The sequence below is a fragment of the Dreissena polymorpha genome, chromosome 3 (assembly GCF_020536995.1).
Source record: "Dreissena polymorpha isolate Duluth1 chromosome 3, UMN_Dpol_1.0, whole genome shotgun sequence".
Taxonomy (NCBI): domain Eukaryota; kingdom Metazoa; phylum Mollusca; class Bivalvia; order Myida; family Dreissenidae; genus Dreissena; species Dreissena polymorpha.
Genome location: NC_068357.1, coordinates 32,220,068 through 32,246,584, shown reverse-complemented (window position 1 = coordinate 32,246,584; position 26,517 = coordinate 32,220,068). Strand labels below are relative to the sequence as shown.

The 26,517-nt window shown below is 33.7% G+C and overlaps 1 protein-coding gene across 1 annotated transcript in view; it reads left to right on the top strand.

The window, feature by feature from the left end:
* LOC127872135 (uncharacterized) overlaps positions 1-24,996 on the top strand; it is a 32,407-nt gene extending 7,411 nt beyond the window's left edge. Inside the window, exons 14-53 of the mRNA XM_052415461.1 lie at positions 309-488; positions 613-735; positions 1,033-1,154; positions 1,287-1,634; positions 2,110-2,323; positions 2,491-2,762; positions 2,882-3,095; positions 3,518-3,760; positions 3,984-4,121; positions 4,428-4,622; positions 4,872-5,123; positions 5,494-5,686; positions 5,972-6,141; positions 6,572-6,721; positions 7,067-7,189; positions 7,613-7,738; positions 8,004-8,138; positions 8,242-8,355; positions 8,662-8,922; positions 9,267-9,389; positions 9,823-9,948; positions 10,209-10,334; positions 10,610-10,735; positions 10,959-11,036; positions 12,505-12,681; positions 13,397-13,516; positions 13,825-13,947; positions 14,108-14,227; positions 15,078-15,200; positions 15,506-15,766; positions 16,417-16,683; positions 19,191-19,475; positions 19,673-19,782; positions 20,319-20,377; positions 20,513-20,652; positions 20,932-21,057; positions 22,406-22,547; positions 23,257-23,318; positions 23,684-23,754; positions 24,166-24,996. Of these exons, the coding sequence (XP_052271421.1) occupies positions 309-488; positions 613-735; positions 1,033-1,154; positions 1,287-1,634; positions 2,110-2,323; positions 2,491-2,762; positions 2,882-3,095; positions 3,518-3,760; positions 3,984-4,121; positions 4,428-4,622; positions 4,872-5,123; positions 5,494-5,686; positions 5,972-6,141; positions 6,572-6,721; positions 7,067-7,189; positions 7,613-7,738; positions 8,004-8,138; positions 8,242-8,355; positions 8,662-8,922; positions 9,267-9,389; positions 9,823-9,948; positions 10,209-10,334; positions 10,610-10,735; positions 10,959-11,036; positions 12,505-12,681; positions 13,397-13,516; positions 13,825-13,947; positions 14,108-14,227; positions 15,078-15,200; positions 15,506-15,766; positions 16,417-16,683; positions 19,191-19,475; positions 19,673-19,782; positions 20,319-20,377; positions 20,513-20,652; positions 20,932-21,057; positions 22,406-22,547; positions 23,257-23,318; positions 23,684-23,754; positions 24,166-24,210 (6,383 nt within the window). The 3' untranslated portion in view covers positions 24,211-24,996. The remainder of the gene's footprint in view (positions 1-308; positions 489-612; positions 736-1,032; positions 1,155-1,286; positions 1,635-2,109; positions 2,324-2,490; positions 2,763-2,881; positions 3,096-3,517; positions 3,761-3,983; positions 4,122-4,427; positions 4,623-4,871; positions 5,124-5,493; positions 5,687-5,971; positions 6,142-6,571; positions 6,722-7,066; positions 7,190-7,612; positions 7,739-8,003; positions 8,139-8,241; positions 8,356-8,661; positions 8,923-9,266; positions 9,390-9,822; positions 9,949-10,208; positions 10,335-10,609; positions 10,736-10,958; positions 11,037-12,504; positions 12,682-13,396; positions 13,517-13,824; positions 13,948-14,107; positions 14,228-15,077; positions 15,201-15,505; positions 15,767-16,416; positions 16,684-19,190; positions 19,476-19,672; positions 19,783-20,318; positions 20,378-20,512; positions 20,653-20,931; positions 21,058-22,405; positions 22,548-23,256; positions 23,319-23,683; positions 23,755-24,165) is intronic.
* Positions 24,997-26,517: the final 1,521 nt, after the last annotated feature.

The following is a 26,517-nucleotide window of genomic DNA, read 5'->3' as shown; positions in this document are numbered from 1 at the left end:
ATATACTTAAATGAATTTATTTCAGTTGTCAAATATGGCGCGTATATATTTATGGACACCTTATACAATTTACTAAATTTGCATACGATCAGTCTGAATTTTGTAAAAAAATAAACAGTTCGAATAATAATTACATATCCAAGTCTGAATTTAGTTAAAATATTCACAGTTCAAATAATTATAATATCTCCATTGGTTTTAACCATATATTAATCTCCAAAAACTGATATTTCATGCAGTGATGCATGCTATTTCATAGAACGTGAGGCTATATATCAAGCAATAATCGTATTTGATAAATTTATCAGATTGTGGGAATGTTACTTTGCCAAACAACATGATGATCGTAACTAGTCCTATAGTTACAACGTTTAATTCCTCACTGCGATTTCAATGTCAAGAAGATTATCTACTGACCGGAAATGACGTCATGTGGTGTTCCGCAATGGGCACGTGGAACAGTTCTGTCCCGACATGTATCCAGAAATGTAACTATGCAAATTTGTTCTCCATTAGCCAAGAAGTATGTTTATAGAACAACTATAATATTGATGTTTACATGTGAATGCTATACCAAAAACTTTTTTGAAACCCATATTTACGGTTTTTAAGCGGACATTGGTGGACCATGTGCTGATGCTAGAATGTGTAGGACACATAGCGCTATTTGTGAAGACAAAAAGTGTTCGTGCATGTCTGGAGTGGAAGACAGAAGAACACGGAAATGTGATATAAGTAAGATATGTGTAAGATGTTTATAAGGGAAATGGCGATATGTAGGCTCAACCCTTGTATTAACTTTTCTGCAATAGAAATACTAAAATGGCTTGATACTTTTTTGTTTTTAATTGACCGTTTTAAGTGCTCGTCGTAGTTTATGTGTGTTATATGTTAGTCGTGTACTCTGTTAAAGTATTGTATTGACTAAAAATGGTGGTAAGAATCTCCAGAAAGACGGTTTAATATTGCAAAACTGATGGAAACATTGCATGCAGTAATTTAATGTTTTTTGTTGGTTCATTTATTTGAAAGTGCCATTGCTTCCATTTGGAGAAGAAAATGGAGATGTGATTATGGAACAACATGATTGCAGTGAATCCATTGTTTTCACACATTCGATACCAGTTTTCAACAACATGAGACGTTCAATGCATGTATGTTACTATGTGATAATCCAAAACTACTTATATGAATGTAAGGTATTTTATTATCTTTGTATCATATTACTGCATGTGTTTATATCAGCACGTTGTTTCATTAAAATCATGTATATGCTTTTTACACAGGTATGCAGATGTGGACTGGTAAGTTTTGATAAGAAATATTCCAATAATAAACCTGTACCGGTGGGTAAAGGAAAAGTAGACATCATTGAACCGACAATTGATATCAAGGACCCGGTTGTAGCAGCATATTTCGCAGATATTTTTGTTGACAACTCCTCATCAATTACATACAGGACATACGATATTCTTAACAACTATCCATTCTCAACCAAGGCGACGGAAGATATTACAATCCTTGAAAGTTTAATCAAACGGTTGGAAAATCTTTCTTCATTTGAGGCAAGTTTCCTTTTGATTGCAACATGGAATCGTGTGAAAGCAAAGGCGTCTGCACTAAATCGTAATAACGTAAGTTGTTTTTCATGCGTTTTACGAATAACGTTTTCAATAATGTAAAACGTGTGTTAATTAAAGTTGATTCAATTGTGCCACTATTATATTATGCTATAAACATTATATACGTTTATGCCTAGCAATGACGTCATTTGTAAGTTAGCAAATAGACATCAGTGTCGTGAATATTCGCTTAAAACAATAGCGTCGTTTTATAACTAGTATACAGGCTTGAACGTTAATATCCTTTTAAGAGTTGATTTATATGCGAATGTACTTCACCGTGATTTAAATGACGTGGCATCAATCGCATGTTGCGTCAGTCTTTAACAAAAATAAACATGTGTACATCCTTAATTTATTATATGCTTTCGGAAATTTTATGTATTTATGTCTTTGTAAAGCTCATTATGCCATTATGATCAAGTTGAGTAATTGTTGCAGCTCATGTAATTGCGCTTAATTTTAAATTGGTTCTATATTTTGATAGCCAGCAACGTTCCAACTGGCTATCGTTTCAAATGGTGTACGGACTTATTCCTTAACAATATACGGACATGAATTGATGAACTGGGCTTTAACGTCGAGAGATAAAACAATTCCTGTATGGATCGGTCACGCCGGAGAGAATGGTACCACATTCAACCACTTGTTCTCTTTCAAACCGCCGGCACTTCGGATGGATTTGGGTTGTAAATCAGGAGGTAATTATTGTTAAACATATCACCATCTTCATCTATATATTATCATCTTCCTAAGCTGCAGCAAAAACACATTGTTTTGTCATCGTAAACATGAATACCATCATTGTTTTTATAATATTGAAAGTTCATTACTCACTGATTTTTAAGACATTGTAAATACGTTGTAGGAATTAGTGGACTCTGTTTGAATAACATTGATGAAAACATCTCCGTATTAAGCCACCATGGTGTTGACTGTATTAAGTGGTACAATAAAAACAGTAACCGAAAACAGAACATTAATCTCATCTCACAACGTCTACCTATGTGCCCATGTGACGTCGATCTTGCCCGATGGGACCCGTGGTTTTGGCCAATTCGGACCCAAGTGCGTCAGCAAAATAACGATAGTGTGTGCGTTGACATGATGCTACGCGAAGCTTTCAAGCCCCATGGAAAGGTAAGTATACTTTATAATTCATATGTTATTTTTTGTTTGTTGTTATGTCTGAGTGAAAGATTATTAAATGTTTGTTGTAATGCTTATGGCAAACATTTATTTTGTCAAAACAATTTCAGTCGTGCTGCTATTACCGCTCAACATTGACATTCGTGGACACGAAACCCCTATCTGGTGGATTTTACTTCTCACATCCCTCTTTCTCACCACGTGATCACGAGGCAAATGATGTCATCATGAAGGACAAATGTTGTACGAAATCCAACTTCTGCGATCTCTATTACCAACTGCATCCTACAGGCACATGCTACACCGAATCTCCATACAGATTTGGTAATGGAATGTTTGCATTGTAACAATAAATATGTTTAATACATGGATTTTGACAAGCTCCATGTTTAACGTAGAAGAAAGAAGAGTTTATGAACATGTGAAGGATTTTCACGAATGTATATTTTCTAAAGATTAGTAAGAACATAGGCACTTATTTAAAGGTGCCAACTGATAACTTGTGATATAACCTGTTGCAACTTGTATGAGCTAAGCGATGATAAACGCGAAATGCTTTCGTATTTTTGGAATTATTTTGTCTTTATAAACATGTATGTATAACTGCAATAAGCATAACAGATATTGCTCATGCATTTGTTCAGTTGATCCTTAAAAACAGCAAGAATGTATATATATATATTCCGCGTCCTTCGTTTATTATCTAAGTGCGAATCTATAATTACTTAATAACAAATATGTTTAAGGTTCCTTCTGGGGAGATCCGCATATGAGCACACTCGACGGAATGAACTACACATTCAACGGACTCGGGGAATACGTATTGCTAAGCATTGAGACGTCAAATGTAACATTTTCCCTCCAAGCTAGGACAGAGAGGGCAGTGAAGGAAGACGGGAACCTGTCTGACGCGACAATCTTCACAGCGTTTGCAGCTCGTGATAATACAAATTCGTCCATACACGTTGAACTTAATAAGGCTAAGGACAGTAAGTGTACTCAATTAAGTTGTAGGCATTGGATGTATTTAAAAGCTGTTGTCAATTACTTTATGAAGTTCTCAAACTTCATGTTGTATTTAAATGACTAAGGTTTAATACCATTTGTAAATAATTATTTTTAAAATTATACTTTATTGTATCATTTACATCAATATACATGTATAAAGACATGTTTTTATGAGAGCATGTTATGGGAACGATGTATTTACAGATGTTACTTTGTACGGGAATGGCATTGATCTTACAAAGACTCTTCGGGAAGTACAACACGACATGTTTGTGTTTAATACGTCAACACTCACAATTCATGAAGATGACGGCGTGTTGAGGGTGTCATTCCTTGAGATAGGTACATTAATTCCAAACAAGGCAGTGTTTTTTGCCACGACTACTTATCAGCATTTCTCTCTAAAAAGTGGTAACCCCACTCTGATAATGCTTCCAATTTGTGGTTGTTCACACATGACGTTATGTTTAAGCTTTTGTTTCGTAATGTTCATTGCGAGAAAACGATGACAAGTTCGACAAACAAATGGTTTCTCTATACGAATATAGATGTAGTTATTGTGTCAAAAAAATTAACAAAATAAGGTCACTTAGTTTTAATTTAATAAAAGTACTGTCATTTGTTGAAAATAATTTTTGCAATCCACAGGGATAACGCTCGAAATAGGAAAAGGAGCAGGAATGTTGTCATTGGATGCGATTATACCAAATAAATTCAACGACGTAACAAAAGGTCTCCTAGGAAATTTTGATAGAGACCCTTTCAATGATTTTGTATACCCAAATGGAAGTCAGCTTCATTTTAATGCAAGTGATATGGATATATTTTATTACGGTCAGGCATGTAAGTAATTGTATAGGCGCTTCTTGTTTTAATGAATTAACCATCTTGCAACTGTTTTGTCTGTATATAAAACATTAAAAATAAAAAAAACAAAGAACCAATTTTAACAGACTTTTACAAAACCTGTTTTATATATGAAACATGTGTCATGAATTTAACCCTGATCATGTGCTTTTTGAAGAACTAAGTTTATTGTATAACAATTTGGATGTTTTGATGAATGTGAAGGAAAGAGAAACTTAATTTCAGGGTCCGTGAATGACAGCTCGTCTGTATTTTTCTATGACGACGGAAAGCAACATTCCGATTATCACAACGCTTCTTACATACCGCGTTTCCTGGATACCGTCGACAAAATAACGCTTGCTGAAGCTGAAAAGGCATGCAACGGCTCAAAGAATAAAGAATGTGTGTTCGACTACGCATTAACCTTGAACGAAAATATTGCGATGATGACGAACAGAAAACGTGAAATTATTGACGTGAACACAGAAGAAATAGGTTCGTAGTATTCAATAGTGTTTATTTCAGTCAATGTCATGCAGCAAACGGTATTCAAATAGTTATTTCGGGTAAATATACAACACAGTCAATGTGAATCCAAATAAAATAAACGTCTAAGGTAAATGATATGAATATGAGTGTTCAATTTTGCAGTACCGACTTGACAACACAAGAACGTTTATTTGTATTTTCTTTATCGTTTTAAATAAATACAACATATGCAAATAGGTATGATTTATAACATCAGAAATAAATAATGATTTGATAAATTATTTGCAATTTACTGATATAATATATGTGCTTCTCTTTTTTACCTTTGAAAGATTATGGTTTCAAACCAAACATATGAATGATAATGTATTTTCAGCTAAAGTCGTGCCAACCATAAATAATACATGTAGCGTAAATGCTAAGGTTGGAGAACAAATTTCGTGCCAGTTAAAGATCGATGATGGGTTAGATATAGAAGTTTTGAACAATGTAAATAAAACAACAACATATAACAGAACGTCAAAGACGCTCTATTTCAGACAAAAAGATGATCGTCCACACAACATATGGTATAAAGAATAGTAAAAGCCATATTTGCATGCTATAAGAATACTTTTAATTCGAACCTTATTATAGTGATGTAATATTTAAGTACGGACGGTTTAAAAAAACGTAACTTATTATAAAGTATCGAAAAATAATCTATGCCAATTCATGTTTTTTATTGCGTATGGTTTCTTTCAGAGTATCTTAATAATTTTGATAACTTTAGGATTTGATGATTTATTCAACAAAACTGGTTTATATAATTTTTACTGGACAAGACTTTGCAAGTGTTTGACCTTTCACTTTAGGTTTGTTGCAATCAACGCCGACAGAAAGCAATCTCAGCAGCACACTATACAGGTACAACTATGCACTGGTTGCAGTGGCAACGGACGCTGCTCCACGACAGTGCGGCCGGACCCTCGAGAGAATGCATATTTCAAGTACTCTGCATGCGTGTGCGACCCTGGATACACCGGTTGGTAAAAGTTGGATGTTAAGATAAAATACACTTTTGTCAATTGTAAATAAACAATAATGACAAAAAGAAAATAGCAGACAGGATTGTGCTTTATCTTGAAATACATTCATAATTATTTTACATTATTGGAGATTTAGTAAGTTAAAACTAGTCGCCATGTAAGTGTTCAATATTTTTTGTGCAATTAGTAATGTAATTTAGGTTAATATATTATATATATATATATATATATATATATATATATATATATATATATATATGTGTGTGTGTGTGTGTGTGTGTGTGTGTGTGTGTGTGTGAAAATTAGGCAATTCTTTGTAATAATTCTGAAATTTTTGTCAAATAAACGTACCATACTGCTTAGACATACTGCTTTTCGTTAATTGTAATCATCTATAGGTGCTTAAATGTTTCGATATTATATTAGGAGACGATTGTGAAAAACTATACGACTGGTGCGCTGAACGTCCCTGCTCCTTTGGAAGAAACTGTACTAGCCTACCATCGAACAGAACATATTCGTGTTCCCCTTGCCCAAACGGATATAATGCTGAACCAGGGACAAACGATTGCATTGGTACACATGACTCTTTAGTTAATGAAAACTCGTATCTCAATTAAATTATTCACACGATTCATTTTTATGTTGACATTTTCCAGAAATATAAATAGTTATGTTCAGTTTATTAACATGTATTGACATTAATCAATTCACCCGTTAATTGTCAAATTTGCTAGCATAACATTTGTTTCTTTGTTACAAAAGTTTGTGTTTGCTATACATGATACCATTCGCCGCACATGTATGAATTGTTGACATGCAGCTATATTTTTTCTTCATAAATCATGAAATTTTGTTCACATGCTCTTTAATCTATTTGAAATACCAACGGCATTTAAATACATTTAAATATTCTTATAGATATTAACGAATGCAACTCGTCCAATCTCTGCGACCATATGTGCCTCAATTCTGAAGGAAGTTACTCGTGCGATTGCAAGCAAGGATTCCGAGTCGATGCAAATAACGAACATAAATGTATCGGTATGCAAAGCAAGGATTGTGCCATTCACTTTCTTTTAAATAGTTTTTTTAAAGACACAGTTTTGAATGAAGTAATTTCAGTCAGAGTTTTTTTATTTTAATAATAAATTGGTTTTAAAAATAGTACAACAAATAGGTCGTCAACATTATTGCTGATGTTCTCTGATGATTTGTATTCGCAAGACACAACTAATAGAATAATTTACAAATAATGCATGTTCACTTGCCATTAATAATAAAAGTTCGCTTTGTCCGCATAAACTGAGTTAAACGTTAATATGTTTTTCACAGTCAAATCCTTATATAATGAATATTTATTAGTAAATTTTCGTTTCCATCGATTAAGAGTTTTTAACTCTTGGTATTTGTTTTATTAATGTGTATTCATTAGTGAATTAAATAAATTATTTTCCCTTTGAATAGATATCAACGAATGCAACGAGGCTTCTGACAACTGCACTCAGATCTGCAACAACACGATAGGCGGCTTTCTCTGCAGATGTCATTCCGGGTTTACCTTCGAGATGTCTAATTGGACATGTGTACCAGGTATAAATAATTGTAATTTTGATATCACTTAAAGAATTATGATTATGCATAAACTTATGTTTTTAAAGGAATATTAGTAACTACACTATGTATGTGATTATATGACAAATCACTGTGTCAGAAGGTTGCTAGAGAACATTATATATAATTTAGATCGTTATGTTATCACGATCGTATTAAGTATATTAACATTTCAATGGTATGTAATATTTCCATTAATATGATGTGTATGTATACTCATGATGAACTCATTTCATGAAAACAGATGATTCTGACCCATGTGCTAGATCAACACTCAACTGCACTCAAACCGCGGGCTGTACCCTTGATACGAACAATGCAACCACGTGCTTCTGTGATGCAGGATTTATTTTTAACAAAATATCATATCAATGCCAAGGTAAGAATATTTCGTATAATTTGAAGCAAATGCAGTGTATGTATTTTCCATAATGATTATATCATATATTGTAGTTAAAAACTATTTGTGTATTTGTTTCCAGATGTCAACGAATGCTCTCAACATATTTGTGCACAAGACTGCACGAACACGATCGGCAGTTTTCAGTGCAGCTGCATTGCGGGTTACCAGCTGATAAACAAGGTATCATGTGAACGTAAGTATACGCACCCTTTCTTTAAAGCGTAATGGCATAATTATGTTTCAGAAACTAGATTTTATGCTGCCAAAATCACAAAACGAAGCTAGAGTATAGACAGAACTGAATTATTCTCTGAACTTGAAAGATTTATTTACCAGAACGAATAATTTCAATGCACAAAGACGTGTATAGGTTTTCAAACATAACCACGTAGGAACAAGCACTATATATTTATAAATAGAACATTAGAATGGGGTGCATTAAGAGAGATGCAAATCCAAATAACCACTTAAATAAAGTTGATATCGTCGATCTTTAAAGTATGTGAGGTGCCATACTGGGGTTTGAACTGTTCACAAACGTGCGACTGTACCGGACGCGGTGCCGAGAGATGCGATCCTGTCAGAGGCTGCGTCTGTTCCAATGGTTGGACAGGAAGTTCATGTGACGATGACGTCGACGAGTGCAAGGAGCATCCTGGAGTCTGCGAAGATGCTAGGAAGTCCTGTACTAACAACATTGGCTCGTACAGCTGTGATTGTTTGAAAGGATACGTTACAGATGCTGTAGGAAATTGCCGAGGTTTGGTATAATATATTAAAAGTAATTAAAAATTAAATGTGTTATTTTCTTACGAGTTATATCTGTTTAACCAGCAAATAAGTAAATGTTTAAAGCAATTTAATATCACTATTTAAGATAAACACTCTTTCGAAATAAAGCCATTAGTAATAAGCAATTAGACATACATACTCGAACGTGCATCTGTATATAATAACATGTTTTAATAATCTTCACAAGACAGACGCAGGCGCAGTAATACAAGTATTCTCAAAATCACGTACATACTCCGGATTACTTTTTACATGGACATTTCTTAAATGCTTTAGTGTGTTCGTATTCTTATTGCCAGGCCTTTGTTTCAGATATAGATGAGTGCTCTGATCCACTGTTGAACGAGTGTAGTCAGACGTGTTTGAATGCTGAAGGCAGCTACACTTGTGGATGTAAACACGGCTACACAGAAGTCAATTCGACACATTGTACAGGTATATTGATTATTTAATTATTACAAAGGTTGATCTTTTGTGGCCGGAAATACATGGTCAATACGGAATATACTGGTTTCTTGTATTGAGGTCGATGGATATTTCCGCTACACCATTTCAACCAATTACTAGTCATCTATATTAAACACTAAACAGTGGAAAGTGTCAGTCACAAGATCCTTGGTCGTCACAGTGACTGTTCTTTTTCATCCGTTGTTTTTATAATTTTTGACAATAAGATACCATTCTGGGTAACTTTGCATATGAGGTGTTACTGTTAAACGGATTTTCTTCTTACTTCTACAAAAAAGAAATGTTGTTGTGTTGTTGTTTTTGTAAATACTTGAATAAAGATGAAGCTTTTTTGTACGTTTTACAAGTACCGTATAATTTACAGTCACGGAAGATTAAGTATTACGTATTTGTATTGCAGACATTAATGAGTGCGATCTAACCTTGGCGGACTGTGAACAGATGTGCGAAAACCATCCAGGATATTACAACTGTTACTGCTTCTTCGGATACAGGCTCAACGACGACAGGAATACATGTAGTAAAGGTATGATGTGTCCCTTTATGGCATCTTACAAAGGCGATTTAAATACAAATACATATAGTATGTTTTTGTGACACACTGAAAATGTCTCGACCTGTTTTTCTGTCAAATAATCTATATTATCTTTGAATGGAAATTTTTTAAAGAATGTTTTATGGCTTCTATCATTAACATGACATCGTAACAAGATTCCTATGTATGTGCCGTGGTTAAGTCTTCAACGTTTTTTTTATATATTATACTTCATATGCAATATGATTCAGTGAAGGATTTTTGCAAGGAACTTAACAATCTAACATGCGCCGGCTATTGTGAAGTACGAGACAATACAGCATCATGTCAGTGTCAACAAGGCTTTGAACTTACCTCTGATAAACAAAATTGTGCAGGTATAATTGTTTGGTTGACGTCCTTTTGAAATTCAGTACAAATGCATCGCCTTTTCTATGCAATCAAAGTAAGGAAAATTTGCTGTTGCAATAATTTAACCCATACCGCATAATGCGCTGCAATGCTTAATTGCTTTATCAGGTTTCTAGCGTTCATTATTGTCGAACTCTTAAAAGTGGTTTAACCAAGTTCAATCATATGTTTATAATATAATATTTCAAATGCATATACTTAATAACAAACAAACATGTTTTCATGCACGTTTAACAAACAGATGTCGATGAATGTGAAGATGGCAATAAATGTTCAACAGGAGCCAACTGTATGAACACTGTTGGCTCATTTGTGTGTGAATGTCCTGTCGGTATGAAGCTGCAAAATAACAAAAGAACATGTAAAGGTGCGTTATATTCGTATTGCAGCATTACAGTAAACAATACATAATTGGAGACATTGAATTCTTTAAAGTTATCGAATTTATTTTTATTATTTTCAAAAGCTTTTAAAAATACACGGTTTACATTGAAAGCACCTTTTAGAACATGTTTTAATGAGCAAATATAAGTCGTAGCTACCCAATGCACCGACTATGTTTAAATTATATATGATTTTTTATTTTTAAGAATGTGACAAGTATCACTACGGCAAAGATTGTTCACTTACGTGTTCGTGTATCAACGGTGTGTGTAATAGTACTGTAGGTAAGTATTTTTTGAAATTGCTATCAATAATTCAAAAACTGCACACGTTTTACTATTGGTATATAGAAAATAATACCATATATAGGTATTTGACCTTGACACTTCTACCACCATTAACATCAATATTCTACTTGTGTTTGAACCAGTAGTGCTTAAACCACTTCTACTTAAAGTACTCGACTGCTACCAGTACTAATTATGCCACATCTACTTCTACTGCTATTATTAATTATAGAATAATAGCATATCATAGTCATTTTCTTTTACCTACTACTACTACTACTACTACTACTACTACTACTACTACTACTACTACTTCTACTACTACTACTTATACTACTACTTCTACTACTACTACTACTACTACTACTACTACTACTACTACTACTACTACTACTACTACTACTACTACTACTACTACTACTACTACTTTTACTACTACTACTACTACTACTACTACTACTACTACTACTACTACTACTACTACTACTACTACTTACTACTACTACTACTACTACTACTACTACTACTACTACTACTACTACTACTACTACTACTACTACTACTACTACTACTACTACTACTACTACTACTACTACTACTACTACTACTACTGCTACTACTACTACTACTACTACTACTACTACTACTACTACTACTACTACTACTACTACTACTACTACTACTACTACTACTACTACCACTACTACTACTATTACAACTACGACTATAACTACTACTACTACTACTACTACTACTACTACTACTACTACTACTACTACTACTACTACTACTACTACTACTACTATTACTACTACTACTACTACTACTACTACTACTACTACTACTACTACTACTACTACTACTACTACTACTACTACTACTTCTTACTACTACTACTACTACAACTACTACTACTACTACTACTACTTCTACTACTACTACTTCAACGACTATTACTACTAGTACTACTACTATTACTACTACTACTACTTCTTCTACTACTACTACTACTTCTACTACTTCTCCTCCTCCTCCTCCTCCTCTTCCTACTCCTTTTCCTCCTTCTCCTCTTTCCTCCTCCTCACCCTCCTTATCCTACTACTACTACTACTACTACTACTACTACTACTACTACTACTACTACTACTACTACTACTACTACTACTACTACTACTACTACTACTACTACTACTACTACTACTACTACTACTACTACTACTACTACTACTACTACTACTATTACTACTACTGCTGCTGCTACTCCTACTACTATTACTTCTACTACTACTACTACTACTACTACTACTACTACTACTACTACTACTACTACTACTACTACTACTACTACTACTACTACTACTACTACTACTACTACTACTACTACTACTACTGCTGCTTCTTCTTCTTCTTCTATTACTACTTCTATTTCTACTATAACTTACACTTCTTCTGTTGTGTTATTCAGGCTGCGTGTGTGGTCCGGGCTGGACAGGGATAAGTTGCGACGTTGACTTCGACGAATGCAGAAATAACCAGGTGGTCTGCAATGAGACCTATACCCACTGTTTGAACACGCCGGGCAGCGCCTCGTGTGTCTGTCAAGAGGGCTACACGAAAAACATAGCATCGGGAAAGTGCGAAGGTTGGAACATTGCATTCTTTTATTTTGGACTTGTATCACATTCATATGTTTATTCATCATATAAAAAAATAACGCTGTCAAGAGGGCTACAAGAAAATTCTGTCCACAGAAATCTGCGATGTTTGGGACTAAGCATCGTTCATTTATAATTTTATATTATTTTATTACATAAATTTAATGTATTTTGTCAAATACGCATTTAATGTGTATAATCAGTCATTGTCATATGATTGTTTATAAATGATGCTCGAGCGATGCTTGAAGTTATTAAGTACATATTCCCTGTAAAAGTAAACTAAAAACATCTCTGCCTTTGACTTATAAACATTCTTTCCATTTACTCGACCGACCCATATTGTTTAATGCCGACCCTATATTTTGCTTGGTATTCTAGGCTGAGATTTTGACAGTGATTGCTAAATAAACGTTTACATATAAATAAAGGCATAACACTAAAAGATGTAGAAGATTTTTGTTATTGAACCTCCGTAACAAGGTATAGTAAACAAAAAAGTTACGACAACCTACTCACCGCATTTGTTGAGTAGGTAATGGAAACAATCACCTGGTTTGTTTGTTCTAAATTAAAGTAGACACATTTAACAATGACAGTTGGACAATGTCGTATTCGTGTTATTTACAAAAAAGGTTTACAACACAATATATTATTTCATTTTGTAATGAATGCATGTCTTAACGCTATAAAACAATTCAGATGTGAACGAATGCCAGACTTCTTTCATGAACACGTGTGATCAAGATTGCATCAACACACCCGGAAGTTATCTTTGTAGTTGCAGAGCAGGTTTTGTTTTCAAAAATGGAAAATGTAACGGTATGTGGTTTTAGATAATGAAAAAATGTTTACGTCTTCTTATTATATATTGTATACGTATGAACCTTAAAACGTAATACTTGGAGATTCGATATATACATTTTAAACGACTTTGTATATATGTAATGAGTTGAAAAACGTTTCTTTTTAAAAGATATGATTGCGTTTAAAAAGTGCATGTAAAATCGTGTACAATCGTGTAAAATTAGCACATAGACACATAAAAAAATGTTTTAGTAATATATGGAATTGCATTAATACGAATATTTATGTATACAAAATTAAAATAGTTCTAATATTTATCTTAGATATTAACGAATGCCTAGGCGGGAACGAATGTCAACAACAATGTGTTAACACTATTGGTAGCTACAGATGCTCTTGTGAATCGGGATTCGTTCTTGAACTTACCGACCGAAAGTCTTGCATTGGTTAGTGTGATATTGAGTGTTTTTTCATATTATAGAACTCGCTAGACGTTGGAATATGATGCTATTTAGAGACAGACGGTTTGTGTTATGTGAAAAGAATTATTATAGCTATACAACAAGTGAATTTCAAATTCAAATAATGTTTTTCTCAGTTTGTTAGCTGAGACAAAGTGTACGTTAAATCAAGCTGCTAACTGCTCTGGTAATGCTACTTGTTCTGTTTCCGACGACGAGGTTATATGTGTTTGTCCTAATGGATACAACGGGACTTATTGTACAGGTAACACTTATCGGATATTAAAAGACATATATGAATGAACCTCATTCGTGTTATTTTTTTATTTAAATTCTAATTAAAGGGGTCGTTGCACAGATTTGGGCATGTATTGAAGTTTGTCATTAAATGCTTTATATTGATAAATGTAAACATTGGATCTAAAAAGCTCGAGTAAAAATTCAAGAATACAATTAAGAAAAAGAAAAAAAGTAACCCTCAACAGGGCTCGAACCACTGACCCCTGGAGTCATGGAGTAAAAATCTGTCCATTTAGATCACTCGGCCATCCGTGATCATACATTGAGTGATGTATTTATACTTTATATAAGCAATCATCTTAGTTTCGCAAGATATAACACCAAAAACAGAACTCTCCAAATTATTCAATTGTTTCACGTTGCAACGCTTTATTACTTTTCTGGTTTTTAAATCTTCCAAAGATCGATGCATATAATGGCTATTTTAGAGCATGGTTAATGTTCAGTATTACCGTTTCCTCACAAATATCATACCTAAAACGCAAATTAGCGATTCTGAAACAACTTTTTTAATTTTGTCAATTTACCAAAACGTGAAAAGGCCCCTTAAATGCAAATTAACTGAAACATAAGTTATTCTTAAACATTACATTAAAAGTTGTTTTGCAGTATCCGACAATAGGCATTTAAATGATCCCTTAATGTATGTTATATACCATACGAGTTTATTTATTTAGTTTAAGCTGACTATTTTTGTCATGTTTATTTTGAATAATGTACACACAAAAACTTTGGCACGAACATATTTTTCTTTTATGAAAGCCTTCATAAAGTTATTACAATTAATACTTATATATGTAAGGTGATTTTTGTAGACATCGACGAGTGTGAAAATGGTAAGGAAACATGTGACCAAAATTGTAAAAATACCGAAGGTGGATACAATTGCGAGTGTCAAGTTGGATATTTCCTGGAAAACGATAATGCCACGTGCACAGGTAACTATTAATTAGTGTGTATCGGCGTCTCGTATAATGGCTATGAATAGTCTATAAGACAAAATGTATTAATTATGAAGTTGTGTAAAAACGTATATGAAATTTATATATTGTATTTATTTGATAAACGATACTAGTTATAGTAAAAACGTCCATATTTACACAAGCAAGAATACTGAATTAATTTGTTCATTATAAGCTCATATATAAATTGTCGAATAGAATGTCGTTTTTTCAACCGTTAGATCACAATATTGCATTACGTTGAACACGATATTCAAAATTAAAGAATATTTCTTTTTTAGAGTGCATGAACTGGACATACGGTGAGATGTGTTCCAGGGAATGTAAATGCAATTTGACCAATACTGAGACTTGCAATCCAACAAACGGAAATTGTACGTGTTTGAAAGGTTGGCATGGTGGACTGTGCAACGATGACGTCAACGAATGTACGTCCACTTCAAACGAGTGTCCCACCAATTCCCAATGTATAAACTTATCAGGCAGTTTTACATGCGAATGTGACGCTGGATATCTCAAGAACAGCTCTGGTCTGTGTCAAGGTAGGTAAAATGACGTTTTATTTACGGCGTAGTTTAAAGCGAGGATATATTTTTAATAGTTAAAACCAAATAATATAGTCCAAACTTTTGCCGACTTTTGTTTAAAAGAAGTTTGTCAGCGAAAAGATTATCAAATGTCTTTAATGAAGACAAAAATCAATTACGTTTACATACTCAACAAAAACGTCCAGAGCCCGTATTCATCATCTCATACCTAGCAACACATTCTTAACCGGTAGATAAGAGATTATACTTTAAATGAAGAAAACAACGTTCATATTTTTATATAACAGTCATACATGAATTGCTTCAAATAAAAAGAAAATGTTTAGTTAAATAGAGTTGTTAAAGATGTGTTCTACTTAAATAACAGTACAGTTTTAAGAAATTATGTTGTACTTTTAGACTTTAGTCTAAGAATTAGTTAGTGCATATGGGGCCTGGACTATCAGTCGACCAAGACGTATTAAACAGAATGGGCGTTTCGCGTACTTCATTTGCGTCGTAGACCATTTAATTGTGTGTTTTAACAAATAACCAAATTTCTATAACATATCCGTTTTAAAAAATGTACTCGTATAATTATTTTAATTATATGTTTTTTTATTTAGATAAGACATTGTGTGTGATAAATGATTTTTCTTTTCAAGAGTGTCCTCAAGGTCGTTTTGGCAAAGGCTGTACAAGCACCTGTTTGTGTGATATGGCACATACATCCGTGTGCAATCCAGTGAACGGGAGCTGTACGTGTGACGCAGGATGGACTGTCCCCGAATGTAAAACAGATGTCGACGAGTGTGTGTCAGCTAATGGCTTCAAATGTCCTGCCAACTCGACATGCGTCAATGCTATTGGTAGTTACAAGTGTGATTGTGACCCGGGTTTCAAAACGAGCAGCAAAGGCGACAGCTGTACAGGTAACGATTGTGGTTAAATTTATGTGTCAAACATCGCAAAACCTTTGCAAATTATTTCGGAAATTATGATTTGTTGGTTTTGCTTTTACATATTGTGTTTGCTTTTGTGAATAACCCAGTCCAGAAATTTCAGAAACACACCCAACACTTTAACGGACGATTATAATTTATCTGTTCAAAACGATCTTTTTAAACCCGAATTATTTTGCAACGACTGTTCTAAGACGGTGACCCAACTTTAAACGGGACATATTAAAAGACGTATAAATTTGATATTATTATTTCCAGCCAATACAAATCATGAACATTCAAACATATTTTCCTAAGATCCCGTTTAGCCACTCTAAAAATCCAGGTTAACTTTTTTCGGCGGATGTCAACATCCGTACATTCACCGACACGTGAATTAAAGGGCAAACAAACAGATAATTTATAACCCGTTTAATTGCTGTCGAACGACAAACGAAAACACTAATAGTCTCCTGTTCAAAATATGTATGGTTAGTAAAAGTATTGAAATTATTCTTCACAAATCCAGCTTTAACCATTAAAGTGCTACTTACTTTACAACTCCATTTCAACCTGAATAGTTTACTATAAACCAATAAGTCACTCTTTCTGTAAAGACCTCGATGAAGGAGAATAGGTTAGAGTCGTATATTGTAACATTTCATAGGCTTTTGAGTATGGCACGCCGGACTAATTCGCAAGATACAACTAAGTAATATCTCGAACAATGTTTCATCTTTGTTACAAGATTATCTTGATGCATGAAGACGGTGTGTTGTAATTTCCGTTTGATAATCAGACTCATTGCCAATCAATGCTGGTGTCTCTCAAGGGTCCATATTAGGGCCTCGCCTTGTTCTTGTATACTCAAATTACATTTGTGCGAGATATTCACTGCCCGGTGCGCCTGTTTGCAAACGATACTGCGCGTAATATAACCGTGGACAATCTGGTTGATACAGCTACTCAACTCTGAAATTGAAAAACTCCATTTCTTGGCCGAAATGGTGTCTGTTATTTTCAATCCATCTAAAAGCGAGTCCATAGAAATCTCCAGAAAAAATGACCGCTCGATTCACCCTCTCTGTTCCTCAACGACTGCAAAATTAATGAGGTTTTGTCTAATAAGCATACAGGCCTAAACTTTTTTAACTCATGCTCTTAGCATGGCAGAGAATCAATCTAATGACAATTTTTAAATTCATCCTCGATACAAAGTCCCTACTTAACGTATATACGACATTTATTAAACCAATTCATAAATACGCTGATGTAGTTTGGGAAATTTAACTAGACAGGATGGATAAGAACTTGAAAAGATTCAGCAGGAAGCAGTACGGATATTTAGGGTGGAAAATAACAAGCTGCAGTGCAAAATTTATATAGTGAAACATGTTTTGAACCATAAAACATAGGAGAACTTAACATATACTAACTTTCTTCTCAAGAAGTATAATTCCCGATTATCCTCGTATTTTTCTGCAATGATCCCCTCTTGCGTGGATGAAAGAATAGCATATCCATTTCGTTATTCCGACAGTGTACGCAGCATTCCATGTAAATCACAGCTTTGATCACGGTCCTTCTTACCATCAACTATAAACCTATGGAACGCCCTACCGGAACCTGTTAGATCTGCACCTTCTAGCTGTACCTTCAAAGCGAACCTAAACAAAGCCAAAATAAAATCCCCATGCACTACTACGATAGTGAGGGAACGCTTAATATTCATCACGCACGTTAGCGAATGTATTAGTACGCAAAAACATATTGGATAGCCCATATTGCCAATGCGGGGCGATTAGAGAAACATATCACCTTTTCTAAATGTGTTCAATTTATAATGAAACAAGAGCAATCCTGTTAGACAATCTGTCCAGTTTCGAAACAATAACTGTGCAACTTTTTCTCTTTGGTGTCAGAGACGAATCATACGATAAAAAATATCTGGTATTCAAACATGTTAAGTCTTTCATCCGAGATGGTCATATACTTTAACACTACCTCATCTCATGAAAACACCTTATCCTGCTAACGATACCACGCCTCGCAACTGTTGCTTTTCTTATCGCAACTTTCTAAAGTTGCAAAAACTCTGTCAATTTAATCTCTTTCTTATTAGATAGAGCATATAACACATTAATATTGCTGATGTATATAAAACGTAATATCTATAATTTTAAATATGCTATACAATTCCTTCATTCTTTTACTGTATATTTATATATACGTTTATGCTTCACTATTTTTTGTTTTGACACTGTGTACATTGCAGTAACATGCTTTTTTGTTAACACCTTATTAGCAGCAGTTCCAAATGACCGAAGAGAGAAGCTTTGCGCTTTTTTCTCAATAATTTCAATGCAGTCCAAATGTTAAGCATATTTTGTCCAAAGTAGCATGTATGTTTGTTTTGTATTATATTGCTAACATGTATTCTACAAAATGCTTAATACATATTTATTAAACCAAACTGTCTGAAATTGATATGTTTTCAGAGTGTTCAGACAACACTTACGGTAGCAAATGTTTCAATACGTGCGCATGCGTTAAGGAGCACACACTTTCCCACACCCAGTCATGTGACACTGTCAATGGAACATGCAAGTGCACTGGAAACTGGACGGGCAATACTTGCCAAATCGATGTAGATGAGTGCAAAGAAGATGTGTGTAAGGATAAACACACCGTATGTGTTAACACTGATGGTTCTTTCGCTTGCTACTGCAAGAAAGGCTTTGTAAAAGACGATGTTACCAAAACTTGTTCGAATGTAACGACAGGTATAAATCTTATGTATTATCATTAAGTTTAAATGTATATTATTACAGAATAAACAGGGTTTTGAAATGTGTACGAAATGTGTATGTACAAGACAGTGTGCAAAAAAGCCGATATAATTGAATTCATTAATCTTAACAACAATGCTATGATTTGTGAAGGGTCCGTTAAGATGATTATGCGTTATACAATTTGGTAGTTCCAGGAAAGCAAAAAGACCTGCAGATAACCCTAAAAATTGACGTTCAGAGTATAAATCTTACATCAGACAGGGATTTTGCAGTGGTTGCCGAAAAAGTTACATTATCGGTATGTACTGACGACATGTGCTTTTCATTTATTAAGTAACGATTACATATTGTGAAATATGCAATAAATTAAAAACGAATTTCGTTTATATGTCAGTATATGGTGCATATAATGTTTGGTAATGAGTTTGGTTACCAAGTTCAAACAGGTGATAAATATAATAGGGCGTAAAATATGACGACTGATCTTTTTACAAGCGTATATTAACAGCGTGTTATTTAGCCATATAGGTTAAACATATGTGTAAGTTCTTCTGACTAAACGTCATACCTTTGAGGACAACAAAGCGCGAAATTTTACTTCATGAGATGTGTATGTAAAATAATGAAGACTTTGAACATGTTAAGTATTTGATCTTTGGACAAAAAGGTTAACGTTATGTACTTAAACACTGGAGACATTATTAAAATAACAAAATGCTAGTTTAATAACTGTTGGATTTTATAACTGTCAATTTTTTTAAGAAACACGATGTGTTTTTTATACATGGTACATTGAGTCTATTGGCTTTTTGTTCTACGCACGTTTCATTTCAGCTAAGGACCTACCTGTTGCGGTTCATAACACATTTCACAATTGTAATTAAGGATCTACGGTATGCTGTTTTATATGCAATCGTTTCATGTGTGTACTTTTTATCCTTGGTTGAATTTCTTGAAATATACAAATATTAAATTATATTATTATATTGGTTTGAAAAATAATATTCTCCTTGTTATCGTTTGTGCAGAAAAGGAAGCTTAGTTATAAACTTTACGCTTTTCTACAATAACACTGCTGATGCGGTTACAAATGTTACCAATGCACTAGACGATCTTAGGAAAGGACCAAACATCATGTATGAAGGAAAGCTTGTAGAAGCAGTCTCAGGTGGGTGAATATTCGGGTTTACCAAAATCAGCTACTGCCTAATACATCGGTAAAAATCTTCAATGGTATTTTGTTTCAATGATTTCATTTACTTTAAGAGGCAAGCTGAATGACACAGTATATAAAAGTTCTATAACGTGTGACACATTGTTTGTTAGTATTAATACACTAATTAAGCTTTTCTACAGTCATAACAATCTTATTTCAAAAACTGATTCCGGCAACTTGAATTGTGGCGACTAGACTAATGATCACAATCATTTCATTTCCTCTGAGCAGAACAACTTCGTGGGTCCACGCCATGTGGTTTGTTTGAGGAGATAAGAGGAGGTCCGTGTGAATTCGGGACAGCGTGTAACGTCACAAACGGTGTGGTTTCGTGCGTAGTGAACATTGTGCCCACAGGTGCGTATAACTTAAAGCTTTATTTCAATCTATTGTATTATCCAATATTTTGCAATAAATAATATAAATAATGAAAAACATGTCATCAAGTATAACAATTGTATAAGTGAAAAACATTTTTTAAAGACAATAGATTCTCGTTGTAACGTAACAAAATTATTGTATGAGTTTTCGGAAGACACATTTTTTTTATTAAAAAAATACTGATAACTATATAGTTACGTTATTAAACCTTGATTTATATTAGGTAATTTTCATAGTTCGGATTTAACATAATGGGTTTGTTATTTTTACGGAATAATTTCATGTTAAGTATAAGACATTTATAGCATTTGGCTAGTAACAATGTCAACTTTAGAACATGATAGTACTGATTGTATTTAAATTGGTGTTAACAGATGTGTACATTAGTGCACAGGTGAAGTCGTCCAGTTATTACAAGAGATATTTTAGAATAGTAACTACATTAGGTTCCTACACAGGGGACGTCATCCAGTCATTGCAAGAGAGTATGTAGGATAGTAACTACATTAAGTTCCTAATAAGCATCTGAATTTGGTTTTTAATAATTCGTTCTGAAACTTTAATAGCAAATATCTATTTCGGTATAACGTCAAGTTATAAATATTTGTTTTATAAGAAAACATGAGTGGTATATTATATAATGCCATTATTACCGTAATTTTTAGTCTGTCGGACAATCTAGCTGATTGTTTGTGTTACTGGGGCAGATAGTATATCATCAAAAAAAAAACGTATTTATTCTGTCTTTCATACAATGTTTCGCTGACCTTTGTTTTTTCTGTCACGAGCAGTATATTATACTATAACTATGTTTTTATCTTTGGGACAAAGTCGAGCAGATCACTGCTGTTAGTCTGACAAACAATACATGTTATTATAACTTTGTTCTTCGCAATCTGTCAGACAATTCCAAGCTTTTCGTTGGTGTTTCTGTGACAAACAATGTATCATATAATGATTATGTTACTGATTAGGCTTCAGACAATGTTAAGTTGAGCGTTGTTGTTTGTTTGACGAGCTATCATACTGTAACGATGTTGTTGTCTATCTTTCAGACAGTATCGATGTTGATGATTGCTGTACTATATTACTGAGTTTTTCTTTTTGCCAGACAATGTCAAGCGGATATTTGCTGCTTCTGTGACGAGCAATGTTTCATACTACTACTATGTTATTGATTATATTTCAGACAACGTCAATCTGATCGTTGGTGATTCTCTGACAAAGCATGTGTGTTGACTGCAAGACAGATCCAAGATTTTCGTTTGTGTTTCTATGACGAGCAATGTATAATAATTTAAATATATTACTGATTATGTTTCAGACAATGTAAAGCTGATCATAGGTGTTTCTGTGGCGGGAGGTCTAATTCTGGCTATAGGAATTTGTACAGCGATATGTATTGTGATCAAAAGAAAAGCGAGGAACGCCAAAAAGAACACCCTAAGGCTGGATAACCTCAATCGGTACAATGAGTAAAAGAACATTTTTATTGTTCAGTGTCTTGACATTTTAAGTTATTAGACCTGTAATGAACCGTAATCTTAAATCGACTGATTTAAACAATTTTGAATCACTAGACAAAGGTATAAAAGGTACGCATTGATTTGTCGAAGCTTGCTGCTTCGAACATGATTAAAGATAGGCGCCGACAATCATGTTTAATGAACATGATCGAACTGAGCAGTATGTACGTGTTAATAATTATGTTTTAATCCGCATCCTGTCAACACAACAATTCGAGTTTGACACGTATCATATGTACTTGATATCAACACGCAGCATGGAATGTCGGCTATTTGACATAAAAAATAGGCATTTTCTGGTCTTTATACGCTTATTGATAACCAAACAAAAATTGTATTCGTTCCGCAAAAGTAAATAGAATTATTTCAATATTCGAAAGTTCAAATATTCATTGGCATCACTATCACAAAACGATCTGTGATTTTGTAAAAGTGAGCAAAGCTTAAAATAGTTTGAAAGTATGAACACACAAAACTAATCGATTGTTGTTATTTACGCTGCTTTCAATAACTTGTTCAAAATACAATCGTTTTCCCGTTAAATATAACGTTAAGTAAAAAACACTAATCAACTGTTTAGTTACTGCTGTAGAAATGATAAAGTTCATTATGATGCCAAATGCTACATAACTATTTGCTCAATATTTAGATTTGATGGACAAGGTGGGAAGGTATTTTGGAGATCACCATCCAAAGAAGTTCGCCATGGAAGTACGTGTGTTTGTTTCTTATTTTGTGTAGTGGTACACGTTATTACTTTTGATTGTTGATAACTATTAAATAAAATAAGGCCTTGTATTCTGGATATCGTAAAAAACGTCAGGATATTTCAAAATAACTAATGGTCGTGCATTGGTAATTGGGAGATATTGAAAACATATTGTTCAGCCTGTTGTCTCAGCATAAATGTGAACTATTGTTTTCAAAAAAATAGTGCTTTATAAGTAGATCTATACGATGTCTGTATGAACAAATGAAGTATGCGGTTGCGTTGCGGTTCAGGTACACTATCAAACACACTGGTAGATTTATTAAAATATGGTCAGTATATAATTCGATTCATTAAAAAATTTCAGATGAACCTGAGGCCCCAAGGTATAGAACATGGCGATCCATGGCTCTGTCATTCAGGCAGGATGCCGTTAAGGTATAAGTAAAAAAACATCGACTACATATGGGCCGTGCCTTGTGAAAAAGGGGTTGAATGCATGTGCGTAAAGTGTCGTCTCAGATTAGCTTTTGCAGTTCGCACCGGTTAATCAGGGAAGACACTTTCCGCTTTTTCGATATTGTTTGTTTAAAGAAAGCCTCTTGTTAGCAAAAATAAAGATTAGGCGGAAAGGGTTGTCCCTGATTAACCTGTGCGGACTGCACATATTAATTTGGGACGACAATTTACGCACATACGTTAAATCCCCTTTTATCAGAGCGCGGCTCATATATTTGTTTCTTGAGTGAATTTTAATCTGGCTAACTATCTATATTATGTGGAAGTATTGTACAAAGAATGCTAGAAGATTGTTTCATGTCGAGTAAATTAAGTTGAATGTTGTTTCAGATTCCGAGAATAGTTCCAGACGAGAATTCAGGTACTGCAGGATAGTGATATACAGTACGAAAAAAAGCCAGGACAAAACACTAATAAATAAGCTTTTATTAGATTTCCTGTGAATTTCGATTCCACCGAATCATATTTAAAGTGTATATATGCAAATTTCTTTTCGTATACCCTATGTGGGATCTGACATTATTATTGTGTATAATTTTAATACTGATCTATGGTATGTTATCATTTGTTTTTAATGTCCAATAAGGTTTTCATAATTGCTATATTTGTTGTCTATTTTTATGTATTTGTTTAATATGTGTTTTGTATTATTTTATAATTTTATCTAACGAAAAATATGAACGTTCAATTTATGTTGAAATACTAACAGAATTTGTACAATATTTTATAAAATACTGATCATATTCAGATATAAAAAAAAACATAGTCCATACGGTTCGTTTGTTTGAATTGACACCACAGGTTATTTTTTCAATACGTGACAACGCATTTCGAGTTTTAAACCTATTTATTCATGATCCACAAAATAACAAGTACTTTATATATCAGCAAAAGCAACCAAAATGCCTTTTTAGCATATAAACACTAAAAATTCAAGTGACACTTTGGTATCTTTTAAAGTGTATAGTTGCGTTTTGTAAATAATTATGTTCACTATGATGATTTGTGTAGCTTCTCGTTTGAAAGGTGGTTATAACTTTCTTTAATACATAATTAAGTTGCATGTGTTTCATACGTTTTGTATATTTTCTGTATTTTGTCTTACTACTAATTTTATTTCGTGTTTAAAAATATGCAAGATCTTTTCTATTAATTACTGTTTCCGCTGGTTTGTTTTTTTATTTCTTTTTCTCTTTTATTTTTTAATAAATCATATACTATTTAAATGTACTGTTGTTGTTTGCATTTTACTACATGCATCTTATCGGTAATCATGGAACCTGTTTAAATTCTCAATATTTCTAGTTTATCTTCCAAATGCGGTTAAGCAGTTTAAAACATCAGTTTAATTGCGTTGTGATGTTTTTGGTAAGTTGTTGCTTTCCATTTATTAGAACGTTATGCTACTTATAAGAGTACCGTCGTCACAGCTGGTGTTCAACAAGATAAGATTCGCATGACAACCACTGAAATAGTGAAGGGCAAATAATCGACTAGACTCGATTTATCACCGCGCTTAGATTCTAGATAGCTTCCGATTATTCTACAAAAATTAGTGTTTTAAATCTTGTATAAACAAATGCAATTTATTTAACACCAGTTAACATCTTCGAAGTACTTTTACTGAACTATGCAAATTCGTGTACCACCGCAATGAGGTTAAAACTGTAAAATATGGTTCTCTGTTTGCCAATGTTTTTAACTGATCACGAAATGTATTTAAGTTCCTGTTCTACAATCAAAGAGTATTGTCTGTAGCAGCGGTTTACATAAATTAACGCACTTCAATACTAAACAACTACTACTACCAAACTTCTGGTTGTGTTTATGAGTAACAAATATAAGAATTACTTCAGAGAAAAAGGGCCTTAACCATTGTAGTGAAGTGTTAAACGGGCTAAACACGTTGCGCTTAGGTCCGTAAAATGCGAATAACTTTGTCGTGCTGACTGTTAAGTCGCTGTAACGCGAGAAGGTTCGAAGTGATCTGTGCACTTTTTTAGATTATACCGGGCATTTTATATTTAAATGATAACATATTAACATGCATAAACATAATTTATTATCTTGCGTTTTAAAGGGGTATTGTAAATGTCGTTTTAATAGTTTGTTTACCCATTTCCTAAAGTTGTTTATTTTGAACAGCGCTCGACTATTATGTCATTTTAACAGGTCTGCGATTTAACTTAGTGTCATAATTACTCTGCATGTAGGAAACGTTCGTTTGATTTTAAGAGGCTTGATTTAAATAGCACTATTACGCTGGATAAGTAAGAGCACTTTGTTCATAATTCCCACGTTTCAAGCACACTGTTTCTGTTTACTTTAAAATGAGTGTCAACTCATGAAACATGTTGTACAATAATCGATAATTAGAAATTGACATACGACATAACTGTGCTGAACACCTGCAACCGGCCCGCTGCCGATATAACAACATGAGGGCCTTTGGTCTGAATGCCGTTATATGGCTAGGGCCTATTACAGACTTCCGGCCTAGCTCAACCGGACGTTATCGTTAATATTACATATCACCCTGCTTTGTTTATTCACTAAAATAAACCAGCTTGCCGTACTTTAATTTTCATCCAATTGTTTAAGTGATTTATGACGTATTTCGTGTGGCGTAATTTATGTGACGAATCATACCAGTTTAAACTAGACTCTCTGCATTTTCGCAAA